This window comes from Tauraco erythrolophus, chromosome 17 (assembly GCF_009769465.1).
Source record: "Tauraco erythrolophus isolate bTauEry1 chromosome 17, bTauEry1.pri, whole genome shotgun sequence".
In the NCBI taxonomy this organism is placed as follows: domain Eukaryota; kingdom Metazoa; phylum Chordata; class Aves; order Musophagiformes; family Musophagidae; genus Tauraco; species Tauraco erythrolophus.
Window position 1 is genome coordinate 17,641,584 of NC_141481.1, and position 15,339 is coordinate 17,656,922.

General features: G+C 43.9%; 1 protein-coding gene across 4 annotated transcripts in view; it reads right to left on the reverse strand.

Annotated features, from left to right (window-relative positions):
• Window positions 1-15,339, reverse strand: part of XPO6 (exportin 6) — a 55,989-nt gene that overhangs the window by 34,971 nt on the left and 5,679 nt on the right. For all 4 annotated transcript variants that reach the window (XM_086621923.1, XM_086621922.1, XM_086621921.1 and 1 more), the window contains exons 2-3: window positions 4,211-4,301; window positions 2,734-2,846 (exon numbers count right to left, since the gene is read on the reverse strand). In XM_086621923.1, coding sequence (XP_086478049.1) covers window positions 2,734-2,846; window positions 4,211-4,301 — 204 coding nt within the window. The remainder of the gene's footprint in view (window positions 1-2,733; window positions 2,847-4,210; window positions 4,302-15,339) is intronic.

Consider the following 15,339-nt stretch of genomic DNA (forward strand, 5'->3'; position numbering starts at 1 on the left):
CCAAAGACAGCGAGGGCACAAGCTGCTGAACAGAACTCACTGAGCTTGTCTCTTACAAGCCACACAACGTGCAGGGACGAGCTCAAAAACCTGACCCACCACAAGTGTAAAAGATTTGTAGAAGCCCTCCAACATTAGAGTTTCACAAAAGATGGGTTTCGATGCCCCAGAAATTGCTACCAGTACCTCTTTGAATACCCCATCATTTCTATTAACTGACAAGTGACAGCAACCACCACATCATTGTTTTAACCAGTTTCGGGTCAAGCAGAACTACATATAAAGTATTTCCACTATCTTTTAACCCTGGACACCTAGATTTTCCCCTTTAAAGGAGGAAGCATAGCCTTGTATGAAGCAGAAAAAAAAAAAAAAAAGAGGGGAAGCAAGTTTGGTTTTAGATGTCTGATGCCACCTGGGTCTCCTGAAGCTAAGCTGGAAGGTCGCCATCGGAGTGACCGCCTTGCAGTGACAGGGCACCACTTTACCAGAAAGCTTTTAGTCCACTTCAAGGAGGACAAAATCTATAAGAAGGCAGAGCTGCAAATTGCTTTCCTGCCACACTACGATCCCATTTAAGGTCTCTGGAGCATTAGGAGCTGAGCCCCTGAGGATAGCTTACTGAGGAGGTCTGCTACAGAGGCAGTGTCTGCACCCATCTGCAGGCATATAGCTTGGAGAACCCAAAAGCAGGAGACACTGCAGAGGGGTTTGTTGCAGAAAATGGAAGACTACTTATGGTCAAAGCAGATGCAATTCACAGTACAGACGTACTGCACAGAGGTACCAGGTCAGTGTAGAGGTTCAGAGGTACATTCATACGTTAAGTTCCTCAAAGGGGTTGCTTTTTGGGCTTTTTCATAGATTTCTAGGTTGGAAAAGACCTTAGAGATCATCGAGTCCAACCATCCCTAATCCCCATTAAACCATATCCTCAAGTAGATCATCCACCCTATTCTTAAACACATCCAGGGATGGGGACTCAACCACCTCCCTGGGCAGCCTATGAAGAGAAAAGATCTCTTTTCTTAGAGAAGATCCAGAAGCATTGCCTAAAAACAATGACCCAACAAAATGAGAGCTCCTCGATGGAAGTCCAGAATGAGAGTTTCAGAAGCCCCAATAAAACTGAAAGATGTTTTAGCTTAAATATTCATGCTTTAATGCCCACTGAGTTTTGTCCTACTCATTTGACCTGAAAGTGGCAGCTTTCTCCACCTGTGCAATGCTTTTGCGAAGATGTTCTCTTTTCCAAAAGCAAGAAGTGAAAAGGGTTCATCTAGAAGGGGGCCATGAGGATTTTTATCCCAGATCCACTGTTAACTTCCTGGAGGTTCTAGAAAACACAACATTCTCAGGTAGTTTTGGGAAGGACCTTTGTGTTTGCATACACACTTCTACTGCCGTGCAGGACTCACAGACAGCTGAAGACTGACGAAGTTGCAGACTACGGCAGACCACGGCTATGAAGACCAGTTGAATGCGCAGCGCTACACTAGTTAAATTTGGAAATTCAAGCTCCTCAATGGAGAGATGCTAATCTCTCAGCTGAGCTGTGGACTCATGTCCCTCACTTTACACTTGGACAGTGATTTCTTTGTTCTGCTTAGTTCTGGGCACCATTACTTTTCCAGTACTACTCTCCCTCCCATCCCCTCTGGAGAAGCAGCAGCTCAGGACTCAAACATGTTCTCCTCTTCATGAAAATAGGTTGAATTATTGCAGGCTGAATTATTATTATGACACCCATCCCCAGAGCAGGGAACAACTCCCATACCATTTCCATCATCATTACCCCTTTTTGAGAGGAAGGCAAACCAGATTCAGTTTGTAGATCCAGTGCAGATTCCCAGATAAATTAAGTGAACGTTTTAAGTGACGAAGTGGACAACAATGTGAATAATTTGCCAAACCAACACAACTTTTAAGAACAAAGTTGTTTGCTCTACTAAGAAGTGGCCCACTGCAAAGGATATAAAACCTCCTGATTTAGGAGCACAGCTCAGGCTGTCAAGCCAGCCAATAACACAACGCAGAGGCCACAAACAGACCAGGGTGAGGTGTGACACCAACCAAAACCCAGGATATTGTTAGAGAAAGACACTGCACTGGTCACTGAGAAATCAGGTGATAAAACAGGACTGTTCACAGAATACTTTTGTTTCTTCCAATAGATACACAAATCTATATTTAGGCTTTTAGCCATAACTTTGTTCTTTTTATAAATGGGTAAAGAGCAGGACATGGTCTTCTAAAAGTGAGCTTACCACGACAACTAGGACATAAGCTTGTGGAACGTAGTTCAAGAGCATCAACAACAACTATAAGATGTCAGAAAAATAAAAGCAGCTTTGTCTTCCCTCTTACCATTAAAGTTTGCAGTAGCTAATATCAGGTAATCATACCCGTATTTCTGACCATAAAAAGAGTATAAAAAGCAACAGCACTCTTAAAAGCATTGTGCAGAAAACTCAAGCAGCCTCTGAAACTGTACGTAATTTGTACTGAGAGATGCCAGGAAATTAATTCTTCAATTTCTGCACAAAGATTCATGTTCTCCTACTCTTAGCCTGCCATTAAGCAGCCTCTCTAGAAGAGAGCAATAAAAGCGTCCTTTATCACCATACTTACCAGGACTGCCATTTTAGACAAACATTTCCAAATCAAATCGATTGCCATATAAAACTACACCAGACAGAAAATGCACCGAGCAGGCAACAGTACCCATCTTACCTCAAACACAGTCAAACTGTACATCATCACATAGTCGTTTCTTGTACTTGACAGGAAATAGAGGCAGAATCTCCAGGCCCCTATCTGCTGGGCAAAGTTATTTAAAAGCTCCTCTGAAAAAAACCCAAAGTATTAAAAAAAATACATTAGAATTCTTAAGCTGTAAAGAAATCTATAACAATGTATACTGATAGTGCAGTAACACACACAGCATGGAAGAAACCCCATGTTCAGGGAATGACTCAAAACAACCTCAAAGAGAGGAAAAAATACAATAATCACACACCGGAGTATTAAAAGCAATTTAACAATAGACTTTAATGAAAACAAAATAGGTATGACATTGTGAAATACAGTTTTGACACAAACACTACACCAGACTAATAGCTGAATATTAAATCACACAAATTATATTGTGAGTAACACCATTTTAGCCATAAAAGTTGGGATACCAGGTCACCATGAAAGACCAGGAGTACTTCAGATCACACACAGCGTTATGGAACACGCTTGTTTTAATGCAATTTTTCCAAAGCCATTGACTCTGTTGTAGGTCAGCATATCAAAAACCTCTCTGAACACTCAGGTACAGGATTTGGTCACCTCCCATCAAGTGACTACGTACCAAACGTGGCAAGGGGAAAAGCTACAAGGGTTGTCTTACAGTCTAATCAAATTTAAACCTTAATCATTTAGTTTCTTCCCTGCAACTTAAGCAGGAAAACAGGGGACGCTGAAGGCTTCCACCTTTTCCACAGCAGGAGATCTCCACAATAGGAAAAAAACCCAAACTTGCCTAGTTGCTTATTCTTTATTTTACCAGATTCCTGGGAAAAATCTCTCCTGCTGATCATACTTTCGGCACTGAAGTTACAGAGGTGGCAGAAGTTGAGAATAAATGCAAACAGCCTATTTACACCCTTTAACCACAGATGCAGGAAGCTAATCTAGAGCACCTGTAAGATCTCAGCTGGTTTTCAGAAGGACATACTTAATAACACCCATCAAATGACTATGAAAATGAAACCTCCCTGTTTATTCCTACTTGTCACTTCACATTAACTAGGACACTCTTCTGCTTTCCCTTCTTAAGGCCGAACAAAGAGAAATTCCATGCTCTACCTCTAGGCAGAAGGTAGAGGTTTTCCAGGACATGCAATTCAACAATGCTACGTTTTTCTCTGCCTGTGTGTTCTTCTCCTACCCTAACCAACTTGCTACTCTAGACATAAAACTACATCTCCATGCTCACGGCAGCAGACAGTTATCGACGTATTAATTATCTACAGGACCTGCCATGGGATCTCCAAAACCCAAACCATGTCTTTCCTTCAAGTTCATACATAAGCAGGAGGGGCTAAGATGCTGGTTCAGTATCAGACAGAGCACTTTCATCTGCTGTATTTGCTCAACATAACCAGGTCTGCAGGCAGCAGAAAGCAAAGGAGACCACCCTTCAGAAGCAGCACAAACTCACCTATCTCGCGTTTCCGCTCATTTGTTGTGCAATTGTGGAAAAACTCTGTCATTAGGCTCTCCAAAGCCCGTAGCGAGGCCTCTTCAGATGCCTGGGAATGACATTTAAAGGAAAGAATTAAAACTTCTACTCCGACTTGCACCCAGGAGGTCGGTATCATTGATGTCACAGATGCGCTAAAAACCCAAGAGAATGAAGTCCAAGCGGAGGGCAAAATAATCCGGAATTTAAACTGCTCACAAGCATCAGGTAGCAACTTGTCCACCACAAGTGAAAGTTTTGGGCACAACCATAAGGGACCTATTACTTAACTTCATCAACCAACAAAAACAATGGGAGAAGTTTCCTTCTCTTCTTTGGTGGTGTTTAGTAACTGAAGTTAGCTTATCCCTGTCAAATAATTCCTACAAAGACAGTAAATTCAAGATGCTTAGAGATAACAATACAGTGATAGCACAGGGAGCACGAACCTTGAGAGGCCTCCTGACCCCTATCCCTACCTTGGTGCCACACTGTGCCACGCTGCCACCGGCAACACCAAAGCTGCTCAGGAAGAAGCAGCAGCCTGAAAGGTTAAGGAATTTCCAGCACTTTGAAAAGTGATATAAAAGTATTCAGCGGTTTCACTCAAGAAGAACATTCCCCCACCCCCAAATTTAGCTTTTATTATTGGAATTAATCAGTTATAACTCAGTGTTTATAAATCCTAAAAAAAAATACTTAAATAAATAAAATCAGGATTAGCATACAGCAGCTGCAAAGTCACTATAGTTTCACGACTCTCTGGATTTGGGATGATTTTATTCTAGTAACAGCCCACCACTGTGCTTAGCGTCTCCAGCTATGGGAAAAGTCTGATAATGGCTTAAAAAAAGGCTTAGAAAACAGAACTGCTGCAGGACAGACCATGCCATTAGTCATTTCTCCAACGTTTCCAAGGTTTGCTATCAATAATGCATGCATCAAGACTCCAGCCCCGACCTTTCTCTGCACAGAAACAAAATAAACCATTCAAGAAAACTGCAAGTTCTGCCTCCAAAAAATAAAAGTAGAAACAAAACCGGTGAGTGGCAGTCTCCTGCAAAGAGATGAGCAAGTGAGACGACTTGCAGAAACACTATGGGCTTCTGCTGGTTCCCATTTCCACGTACAGCAGTTTCCTGAAGGACCAGCACAGGGTCAAGCAGCAGAAGACCCTCCTCAAACAGCCTGGGGGGGGATAACCCCCTCCAGGAGAACCCACACCGCAACACAACAGTGTGGGAACACAAATTCAGCTCAATTCTCCAAACTGGAAACAGATGCTCTGTAGGACACTGTGCGTTTTCAATCACGTGGCAAAGGAATCCTGCATTCCATCCTACCTTTCCTCTCCCTTCTCCTCTCTTTTTAAAGACCTGCTCTAGAAAGCAAGGACTATTTTAGAAAGAAACACAGTAAGAAATAGGCTTAAAATAACCCCACAATCAAATCAAAGCCACTTTGCCAGCTTCAAGCAAGATCAAGCACCCATTATCACTTCTTTAATCCATTTATACACGGTGTCTGCAAACAGTCCCTGGCACTGTAACCCTCCCCTTCAGCCACAGAACAGTCTCCTCCTGCCAGTCACCATTTCCCAGATAAAAGCAACACTGCTGATAAGAGCCTCACTTAAAAAAAAAAAAATATTTCATTAAGTGGAGTCCTTAATGACATTAGGATATAGCCACACTGCCATTTCTACACATTTCTTCTTGGGATGCTGCACGTTGTTGCAAGTTCCTCCGTAGCCTACTCGCTCCCAACTAGATCCAGACATACATATCCAACATTTCAGTAAGTCCCTGTAGCTTACTTCTCTGCTGCTCAACATGGAATAAGTCTCACCAGCAGTTTCTGATGCCAAACCTCCAAAGAAAAGTTTCCAAATGCTGGGCAGAACCATTTGATGCAAATTCCTCTGTAAGAAGCACTGTTCTCCCATTCCATCCCTCCACCAGCCAAGGTCAAGATCATCTCACTTCACGGAGAAGTGTTAGCTCTTCACACAGGAATGGCAGGGCTCGATCGTTTTTGGATAGTCAATTCAAAACTTTAGGAAGAATAGTCGAGATAAATCTTGAATCTTGGAAAATTGACTTATTTTTCTACTTTTGGAAATAAACTGAGGAGTTCTCAAATCTTGGGCATCTGACATTTCCTTCACTGACTTCAAACTGCCTCAGCACTGAAGTTTGGAAGATGATGTAGCCTACTCCTGGGAACACACTTAATCTTTTCTATAAAAACACCATCATGACAATATTCAACATGTCAAAAGTAAAAAAAAAAACAGAGCACATGCAAGCATTTTATGTAAAAAGCCCAGGTTGGCCAGAATCCAAGGCCAACTTGGGAGAAAGAAACAGCGTGACCTCCAAGATTGTTTTCTTCTCCTATTTGTCTTCACCCAGCTGTTCCAGAGGTTTGGTCAAAGGAAGGTGGAGCAGCACAAATTGTCTGAAATAATCAAAACCCAACCCACGAAGGGCTCTGCAAACAGGAGAGCCTCCCAGGTCTTCTCCTGGGTGCTATCTGATGGCCACAGCGAGCACATCCCCTTGTTAAAAAGGCAGAGTTCTGTGTTTCCCAACTCATTTTCAGCATTTCTCATGTATTCCTGGAGCAGGCATCACCCACCTTTCAAGCACAGGCTCCGACAACTAGGTCACCGAGATAAGGAGGACACATGCTGCTGGAGAGCTGCAGAGGAAATTTACTGTACCTACATCCAGAAACTAGATTATCTAGTAATAAAAGCAGAGCTGTTTGTAGGACCTGCAGCTCTACCTGTCTGTAGAATTTCCAGCTGCACCTCGGTATTATTGCTCAGGTTAACGTGCAGTTTGCTTTCTTCCAGGGCTCGGTGCTCACTCTGCGTTGCAGAAAAGAACAGGAAGGTATCCCCAGTGCCTGGGAAGAGAAATGCCGATGAATCCTGATACTGAGCAGCAACGCAGACACGTTAAGGACTGCTTCAGTCCTGCACACTCAGTTCAGTTTCTGTCTGGTCCAAAATTCAGCCCTTTGGGTCATACCCAAATTTCATTTTTAAAGGTTTTCAAGGAAAGTCATGAAGTCTGGACCATCATTAGCAGAATTACTACAGGCTTTCTGGGTAAGGGCTGGCAGTTTGCCTCACCTTCATGAGGCATTTCTAAACTTTCAACTATCAAACCAGAAATACTTCCCACTCACTTTCACAAGTTGTAAAATCTGACCCCTCTCACTGCCCAGTGCCTCCCAGGGTACTCTGGGCTGGATCAAACCACAAGGAAATGCTGTTTGCTCTCTTACGTCAACCATTTGAGGAAAAAAAACCACCTCGATTCTATGAATCCCGTTTGTAGAGCAGGCAACGTGAGCTTTTTCTACCACAAAAGACTTTGCTGCTCACTAAAAAGTCAAGGTAAGATTTGAAATGTCACCATCCACACCAGCTTCTGATTGCCCAAGTGCTATGGTTGAGCTCAGATCTGCAGATCTTGGCTGCCAGATTCAGTAGATCCTCCAGCCAAAGATGATGTCCTCAGCCACAGCCTGGTTAGGTGAACAAGTTAGTGATGTATAAAAGTAAGCGAGTGCTCTAAACACTATTGCAGCGACAGCTACAGATTCCTGTGTTCCAGTATCATGGAATGGTTTGGGATGGAAGGGACCTCAAAGATCATCTAGCTCCAACCCCCCTGCCATGGGCAGGGACACCTTCCACTACACCAGGTTGCTCAAAGCCTCATCCAACCTGGCCTTGAACACTTCCAGGGATGGGGCAGCCACAGCTTCTCTGGGCAACCTGTGCCAGTGCCTCAGCACCCTCAGAGGGAAGAATTTCTTCCTTAGATCTAATGGAAATCTCCCCTCTGTCAGTTTAAAGCCATTGCCCCAGCAGGACATCCATACTTTGACCTAGAAATCATTTCCAAGACAGCATCCTAGAGACACGTGTCACAGCTTATCTTCCCCAAAACAGGTGGTGTAAACTGCTGCCACGCTACGTTGGGTCCACACCGCATGGACCGGGCAAGCGCCAGGTCTGCCCCGAGACTGGTGTTCCTGGAATTGCCTCATCTGATCTGACCATGACTTGATATGGATCAGGGAGAGGGGAGAGAGCCGCGTCCTTATCATTCCCATTTTTGCCTCATTAAGTTTGCTCAAGGTGTTTCACTAACAGTTATCAAACTAGAGGTGTGTAGCTGCTTACTCACACCATTTATCCATGAACTCCAACCTTTAACACCCTTCCCATACCACCAAAAAACTGACAGATTCACAGCTGAGACTACAGCTTCCTATTTTGACAGAAATGGTGAGATTTGCTGCCCAGCACTTGCACAAAGACATTCTCCATCCACCAAAGTACCAAAAGAAGGATCTACAAAACCTGGATATTCCGGCTGATTTCAGGGCTATCGTCCAACTACATTTTAAGATGTATGAGCCATTACCTGATTTCTGTTGATTAAGGAAAAAAAAAATCTTAATAGCTGTCAACTTACTGTATTTTAGGCTGTTCAAACTACAGTTCACTGCACCTCAATAAGGCTCCAGAGAAGCAAAATCTTTGTACTATGCTGCTTAAACCAGAGTCCATAACAATTTTCATTTAGCCCGTAGCCGACGACTAAAGCATTCAGGTAGCACGAGTTACTCATCCAAGGCTGGCGAATCACAGGGCAATGATTTTTGGATTGCAATTTAGACACTGCATATGTACTCTAATAGAAAATATAATGCTAATTTTAGTTCGCATATAATGAAAGACACACCTCTCCCCCCAAAAAAAAGTACCTGATCATTCTGGAAGATATGAAAGTGCTTTATGAAGCTATTTCAATTTTCTCCAGAAGTGTTTTCATTTAGAGTTCACTTCCTATCTTTTTTACTCCACTTTACATTCTGTAAAGCGATTGTTTCATTTGGAGGAAAGCTTTTCTCTAATGCTTTGCCATAAACCCACAAGCTGTTAACCTTTTAATGTTTGCTATTAAGGGCTCAGTAGAGTATCGATCACACAAACGATGCTCTAAACACGGCGACTCAGGCTGATGACGACTGCAAGAGGAGGGTTATGTCTGATTTTTTTTTTTTCTAATGTGTTTGGAAATGGATATCGCTCCAAGACAAAATAATAAAAGGTAATCCCTCTACAAAGCTTTCTGTTTTTTTTTTTTTTAGTAAAGTGTTAATTGCAGCTGCAAAGTTACAAAGGTGACTCCAACCATCCTTGGGCAGCACTGGGAAAGCCTTCCTCTGACATGATTTTACACCACAAAAGCTGAACATCAAAAACATCACTTTCAGTGACTGGTAGGAAAAACATTGCTGAACCCCAGAAGCCATCACAGCAGACTGAAACCCCCTTCAACATCTCTGCTCTTTAAATAAAGAGCATGGACCTCTCTCCATCAGGGAGCTGTCATTCACCACCCCTCTGTACCCCATCGTGGTTTTAATTCCAACACCCACTCTTGTTCCATCCCTCCCTTCAATGCCTGCACTCCTGAAGCACTTTTCACACTGTATCTATCACCTACCAGCCCATAAAGCCTCCCTACACCATACATTGACATTTTTCCACCGCGTCCCTGATTCCCTAATGTTTTGAGCCTGCTTCTGCACCCCCTTCCTACCCACCATGGCTCCTGCCATCAGCACTGCACAATTCAGCCACCTCCTGGTTATCGAGGTTCGGATCTTACCGCATTTTACCCAGCTCTGCTAAAATGAGCATCAGCTACACCTACCAGCTTGTGCTCTTCACCGGCAACTCTTCCAGGAGATGAGGGACTGCAGGAGAGCACACAACATTGAAACCCCCTTGTTGGAAGCATTCCCAGTTGGAATTACTGTTAATGCCACCAAGAAACCAGTGCACAGGGTTAAAGAAGAGAAAAATCATGCATGCACCACAACGGCAGCTGCTTGTATAAAAGCTCATCGTCACACCACCTTTGCTAAATCACACTGCCCCATCCCCTTCCACCACTGAGCCTTCTGCTTCCAGTTTTGTGCAGTTACTTAATAGGACAGGTGTACACCTACCAGTACAAACCACTACGCTTTAGCTGCTGAATTTTCTTCCTTCCATTTAAGAATTTTTTTTTAGCGTTGTAAATAATTTTTAGGGAAACTCAGTCGAGGCTAATTGAACAACACACACTTCACACGCGTATGTACTAAGGTAGTAATTTACTCATTTAAGAATTACTGGGGTGTCTTTCAGAGCCCCTCCCTGCCCAAGCCCCAGCATAATACGATAATGAACACATAAATTAGTAATTACACAGAAGGATGGTGGGTCATTTCAAGCCTGCTTGTGTGGGTCACAAAACCCTCCCTTTTGTAGCTGTAAAGTAAAGCACAGATATTATCACCACCTCAGTGAACCCCTGGAACAGCCCTGGGCCACTCGGCGCAGTGAAGTTATTGAAAGAACTGAAGCTGAAAGAACTGAAGCACAGCAGTATTTTTAGCCACAAAAGCGGAATTATGAAGTGTTTCAAGGAGAGTTTTAAGACACCCAACACATCTTCTAGAAAGGAAGAACGCACGCTGCCGGGAGGAAGAGCTGTGCAGCTCACAGGCAGTGTCACTTACTACATTTAATCACATCCCAGTAACAATTTTAGAAGTCTGGGGTTTCACACTTACTCCCAGGGTCTCCTGACCAGTATAACTCAGTAGAGGTCCTAAATTAGGAGACAGCGCGCAGACCCTGCGACGTACGTGCTCCCCAGCAGTACATTGCTGATGGTATCAAGACACGGCTCAGTCTTTATTCTCAGTTTCCTTGTTGCATTTCGGAGATGTTTTTGTGGTTTAGTGAACCGAAACTAGACTGTGCTTCACTCTGTGCTCTGAGAGCAGTTCGGGCTCCCGGTGCCATTTCAAGAGATCTCCTGGCTGCAGAATACAACCCCCGTCATCTGGTGCATTCGTTTCAAGGGCCACGACTTTGGCAGCTCGCTAACGAGACGTAGATTTTGCAAACTCCTCTCTGTTGTACCACAATTAAGAAGAAAATAAATCTACTGGAAGAGTCATGACTTACTGTTCTACCTCAAGGCACCTGGTGCAGGAACGAAGGCACGACGCTATTCTCCATCTCCCTGCTGTGATGAAGCTGATGTCCAGCACCAGAGCTGCTCAAGGACATTCTGCCTGCACAACTCATCACTTTAGAAAGCCCAGACAGCGCTTCAGGAATCCATGTGTTCTAGTTAAACACCAGCTAAGGACTAAAAACGATGACAGGCTGAACGCTGCTGCATGGAACAGGCTCTGGAGAGGCAGCAGTGATAATCTGATTTTTCAAACAGGATACGGAGATCCCCTTACCCGTAAACACCACCTGCTACACGAGTAACCAGGCACCTTTCTCCATACCCAAGGGATCTTATTTCTTCAATCTTGTACAGGTTCAGTTAACCAGGCTTCAGGTTTTAAGGTTGAACTTTGACTAACAGGCTCAAGTGTCCCAGTGTGATTCTTTCTAACCCATTAACTCTTAATTGACATAATCAAGCCCCGTAGCCAGCGTGCCCTCCACCAAACACTTCGTGTTTGCTTTGCCGCGAGATGCTCATTACATGGAAACACAGCAAGCACAGAGCACCGAAATTCCACACCTAGAAATTGTCTTAGAAACCCACCGAAGGAATAAAATAGTCAGAGGAAGCTGACATAAGCAAAGTAAGATTTAGACACAGCGCCGTTACGAGCCACGCTGTTGCTGAGGACAAGCACGAGAGCAATTCACGGGCCCTCGGCGGCCGGGGAAGGCGGGCTGGTCACGTGCTGGTTGATTTATTGCAGTTTAGGTGCTGGAAAAGACTTAGCAACACATTATTTCCCTAAACAAGTAGTTGCTAAAATAACACTAGAGAGATGAGAAGTGCTGGAGCACCCAAAGCAGACTGCTCGAGGTCGCGATTCTGCATCACACCACCACGTATTGCCGCAGCACGGGGGTCCCGGGTGGGTACAGGTGGCACTAGAGTCAATTTTGGGGCTTACGACTTAAATTTGACAATTCAGCCACAGTCATTAGACTTTCCTCAGTAGACACTTGGTTTAAACAGTTCTTAGCTGCTGTCCACCACTTTTTAAGCCACAACTCGTAACAAATTTTGGGTTTGGGCATTATGAGAAAAAACAAGTCAAAGTCTCAGTACACTCTTCAGATGGAGCAAGGCTGGTCACCTGCCAAGGGTGGCCAGCTGGGCACGTGCCACTCTCTAGATACTCAAACACCATGAGGTGACTCTGGTTCTCTCTCAGAGTACAGAATTTACCTAAATTCTTCCACTGAAGTCTAGAAACTCGCACCTCTAAAGTGATCTCAGCGTTTGGGCCCGTCCTTTCGCCTCACCCTCTTCCTTTGCCGGGTTCCCCGGGATGTGCCACGCTTCAGACGAGCCTGCGACACCTTGGAGACAGATCCCATCCTTTCCAGTAAGGCAGTGCTCGTGCAGGCGCTCCGGGACCACGGTCACAGGGTACAAATCACTTCCCTTTTCCCTGCATAAGCAAACCCAGGCTTGCACAAACAGGATCACAGGGCTAGCCCAAACACACGCAACTTCGCTCGTTCTGATAACACTTCCCCCGCCATTTTAGGTGAAGTAACCCAAGTTTCAAAAAGGCAGGTGGGAAAAAAGATCCCAAGGCCATACTGGTTTGGACACAAGTACACTGGGGGAAGAGAATAAAAAACTCCTTATAAAAATGATTTATAAAGAGGTGTTAAGAAAAACACTTTTGTCTCCTTACTCAAACAGTCCAGAACAATCAACAGACGAGCAGTATGTGAAAATGAACTTACAAAAGGTACAAATCACGGCCTTTTTAGTTCAAGTCAGTTTTAAAACACACACCTATCTTCAAGTCTTCCTACAAAGAACACTATTCTTGCTCTTACAGATGGATATTTGACACTTAAAAATGCTAAAAAGCTCCTCACCACTCCTTCAAATGCAGCAGCTCCTTGGACCAGAGAGGAGGTTAGAAAAAAGATGTGCAAGTGATAGGAGTTGGCATGCTTGCATATCAGCACTGAGGGTCCAAGATGCATTAACAGATGTTAAAACACACTTTTCAATTACTTCACTGTCTGCAAAGCCACAAATAAGTCCTTATTTATCTCAGCCTACAGACAACTCGCAATAATACCTGGACAAACACTCAGAATTGCAGTTGTTTGCAATCCTAATTTAAAGGGTCTTGGAAAGTATGCACATATGCAGAGCTGGAAATGGAAAGCACTAGGACAAGCAAAAAAGAAAGCGAATGTAAGAAGAAACCAATTATTCAGCATATTTCTCCAACTGGTGCTTTTAATCAGAGGCAGCTCCATCTGCAGAAAGGCAAACCCTCGCTGAGATTTTTAACTGCACTGACACATCCCAGCTGCTTATTTTCCAGGGAGTTTTTCGATACCCGCTTCAGCCTGGCAGGATTAAGCCCATCAACTTGGGGAAAAACTCACCGAACACCAGACTACACAAAGTGACATCAAGGCAAGGTTTATGGTACAGAAAATTTGGAACAAGGATTATATCTTTCCCAATATACTACACCAGCCAGATGCTATTTCCAAGGAGTTTATGTATGACTACACTACACAAAAATATGGTATTTTATAAGACCTGTCAAAGACTCCCTGTCGAAGAGAAGAAAAAAGTCTGATATTCCAAGTTTAATTCCTGGCAAGAGCATTAAAACTCGCACTGGGCATTTAAGAGTGTACAATGAAACTGTAACACTTACCATGGGAATAACTCTGCAAGACTTTTTCTTTTTCTTTTTTTTGATTTTAAACGTTTCCAAAGGACAGCACATGCAGGAGGAACATCCAGTCCACTTAAAGAAAAACAAGATGTTGCTATCTGCAATGCTTCTGCACTTTGGGGTATTTCACAAGTCTTGCTTCTCACCCTTGCATCTCCTGCAGCACTGGGGGAACCGTCGCGCGCAGCCTCCGGGGAAGGTCGCAGGGATACCCTCCCGGGGACCGGGGCGCTCCGACGGACCGAGGCAGGGCTATCCTCCCTCACAAAACCTGCGTCTCCTGGGTTGCTGGTGGGATCAGAGAAGCAGTTGGTGCAGCCTTCAGCCTCAGACACAGATGGGAGCAGGAAGCGCCTTGTTCCTGAGCACCGACCTCATGCTTGCACATCACAGATTACAGGCTACGCATCACATTGTTCTCTTTTTTTTTTCCTTTCTTCACATTTGCAAAAAAAGAAAGCCAAGGAATTGTAGCAAACTCAACCTTCTCCTCCTATAATCAAAGGAACTGGGCAATGGTGTGGAGGGGAGTGACACAAATCTAACCACTACAGAGCAGCTCTCTCTACTGTATGTCTTCCAGATCTTGATTTTAAATAAACTGCTCTTCAACACCAGATACTATCCCAGGAAAACAACCATTTGGACAAGCTTCAGTGGAAGAACCTGCCTCCAATCCCAAGGAAAAGGACTAGTATTGCAACACAGAAGAAATCTGTTCTGTATTTACCCATTGGAGCAGGAGAGAATCAGCCAAGCACAATGCTGATTTTTCAGACAAAATTCTCTCTCGTAAGGAAAAAATACCAAACCCTTTCCTCTAGAAGGCTGCATCCCCTGCATCCAATGCTGACTGTGGCGTCCTGACAACCCAGTATACAAAAGTACGCTCCTTCCTCAAAAGGACGGACAAAAAGGAATCACGACAATCCCTCTCGGGAAGAAATTCATGTTGCAATTAAAGCTGTAATAAAACGTTAAATGAAACTGCTAAAGACACACAAAGACTTGCAGACCCAGCCACAAACTTGGAGATGCTGAAGCAAAATAAAGGAGAATTCACGGCATGAATGTAAAGTGCTGGGAAATGGTAAAAAAAAATAAAATGTAATTCTCAACATGATTCCCCACAGGAGAGGGATCAGGGGAAAAAAAAATAAGGGGTTTGTGATGTTGCTAAAAGAGTCTGAAACACTTCAGGTGCAGCGAAAGCTTCCTATCCTGACTGTAAACAGAAACATGGATAAAGAAAGGAATAAAACATAGGAAGGTGGGGGGTAAGACTGGAAAAAAGCTGCTTCACTGCAGCAACATCC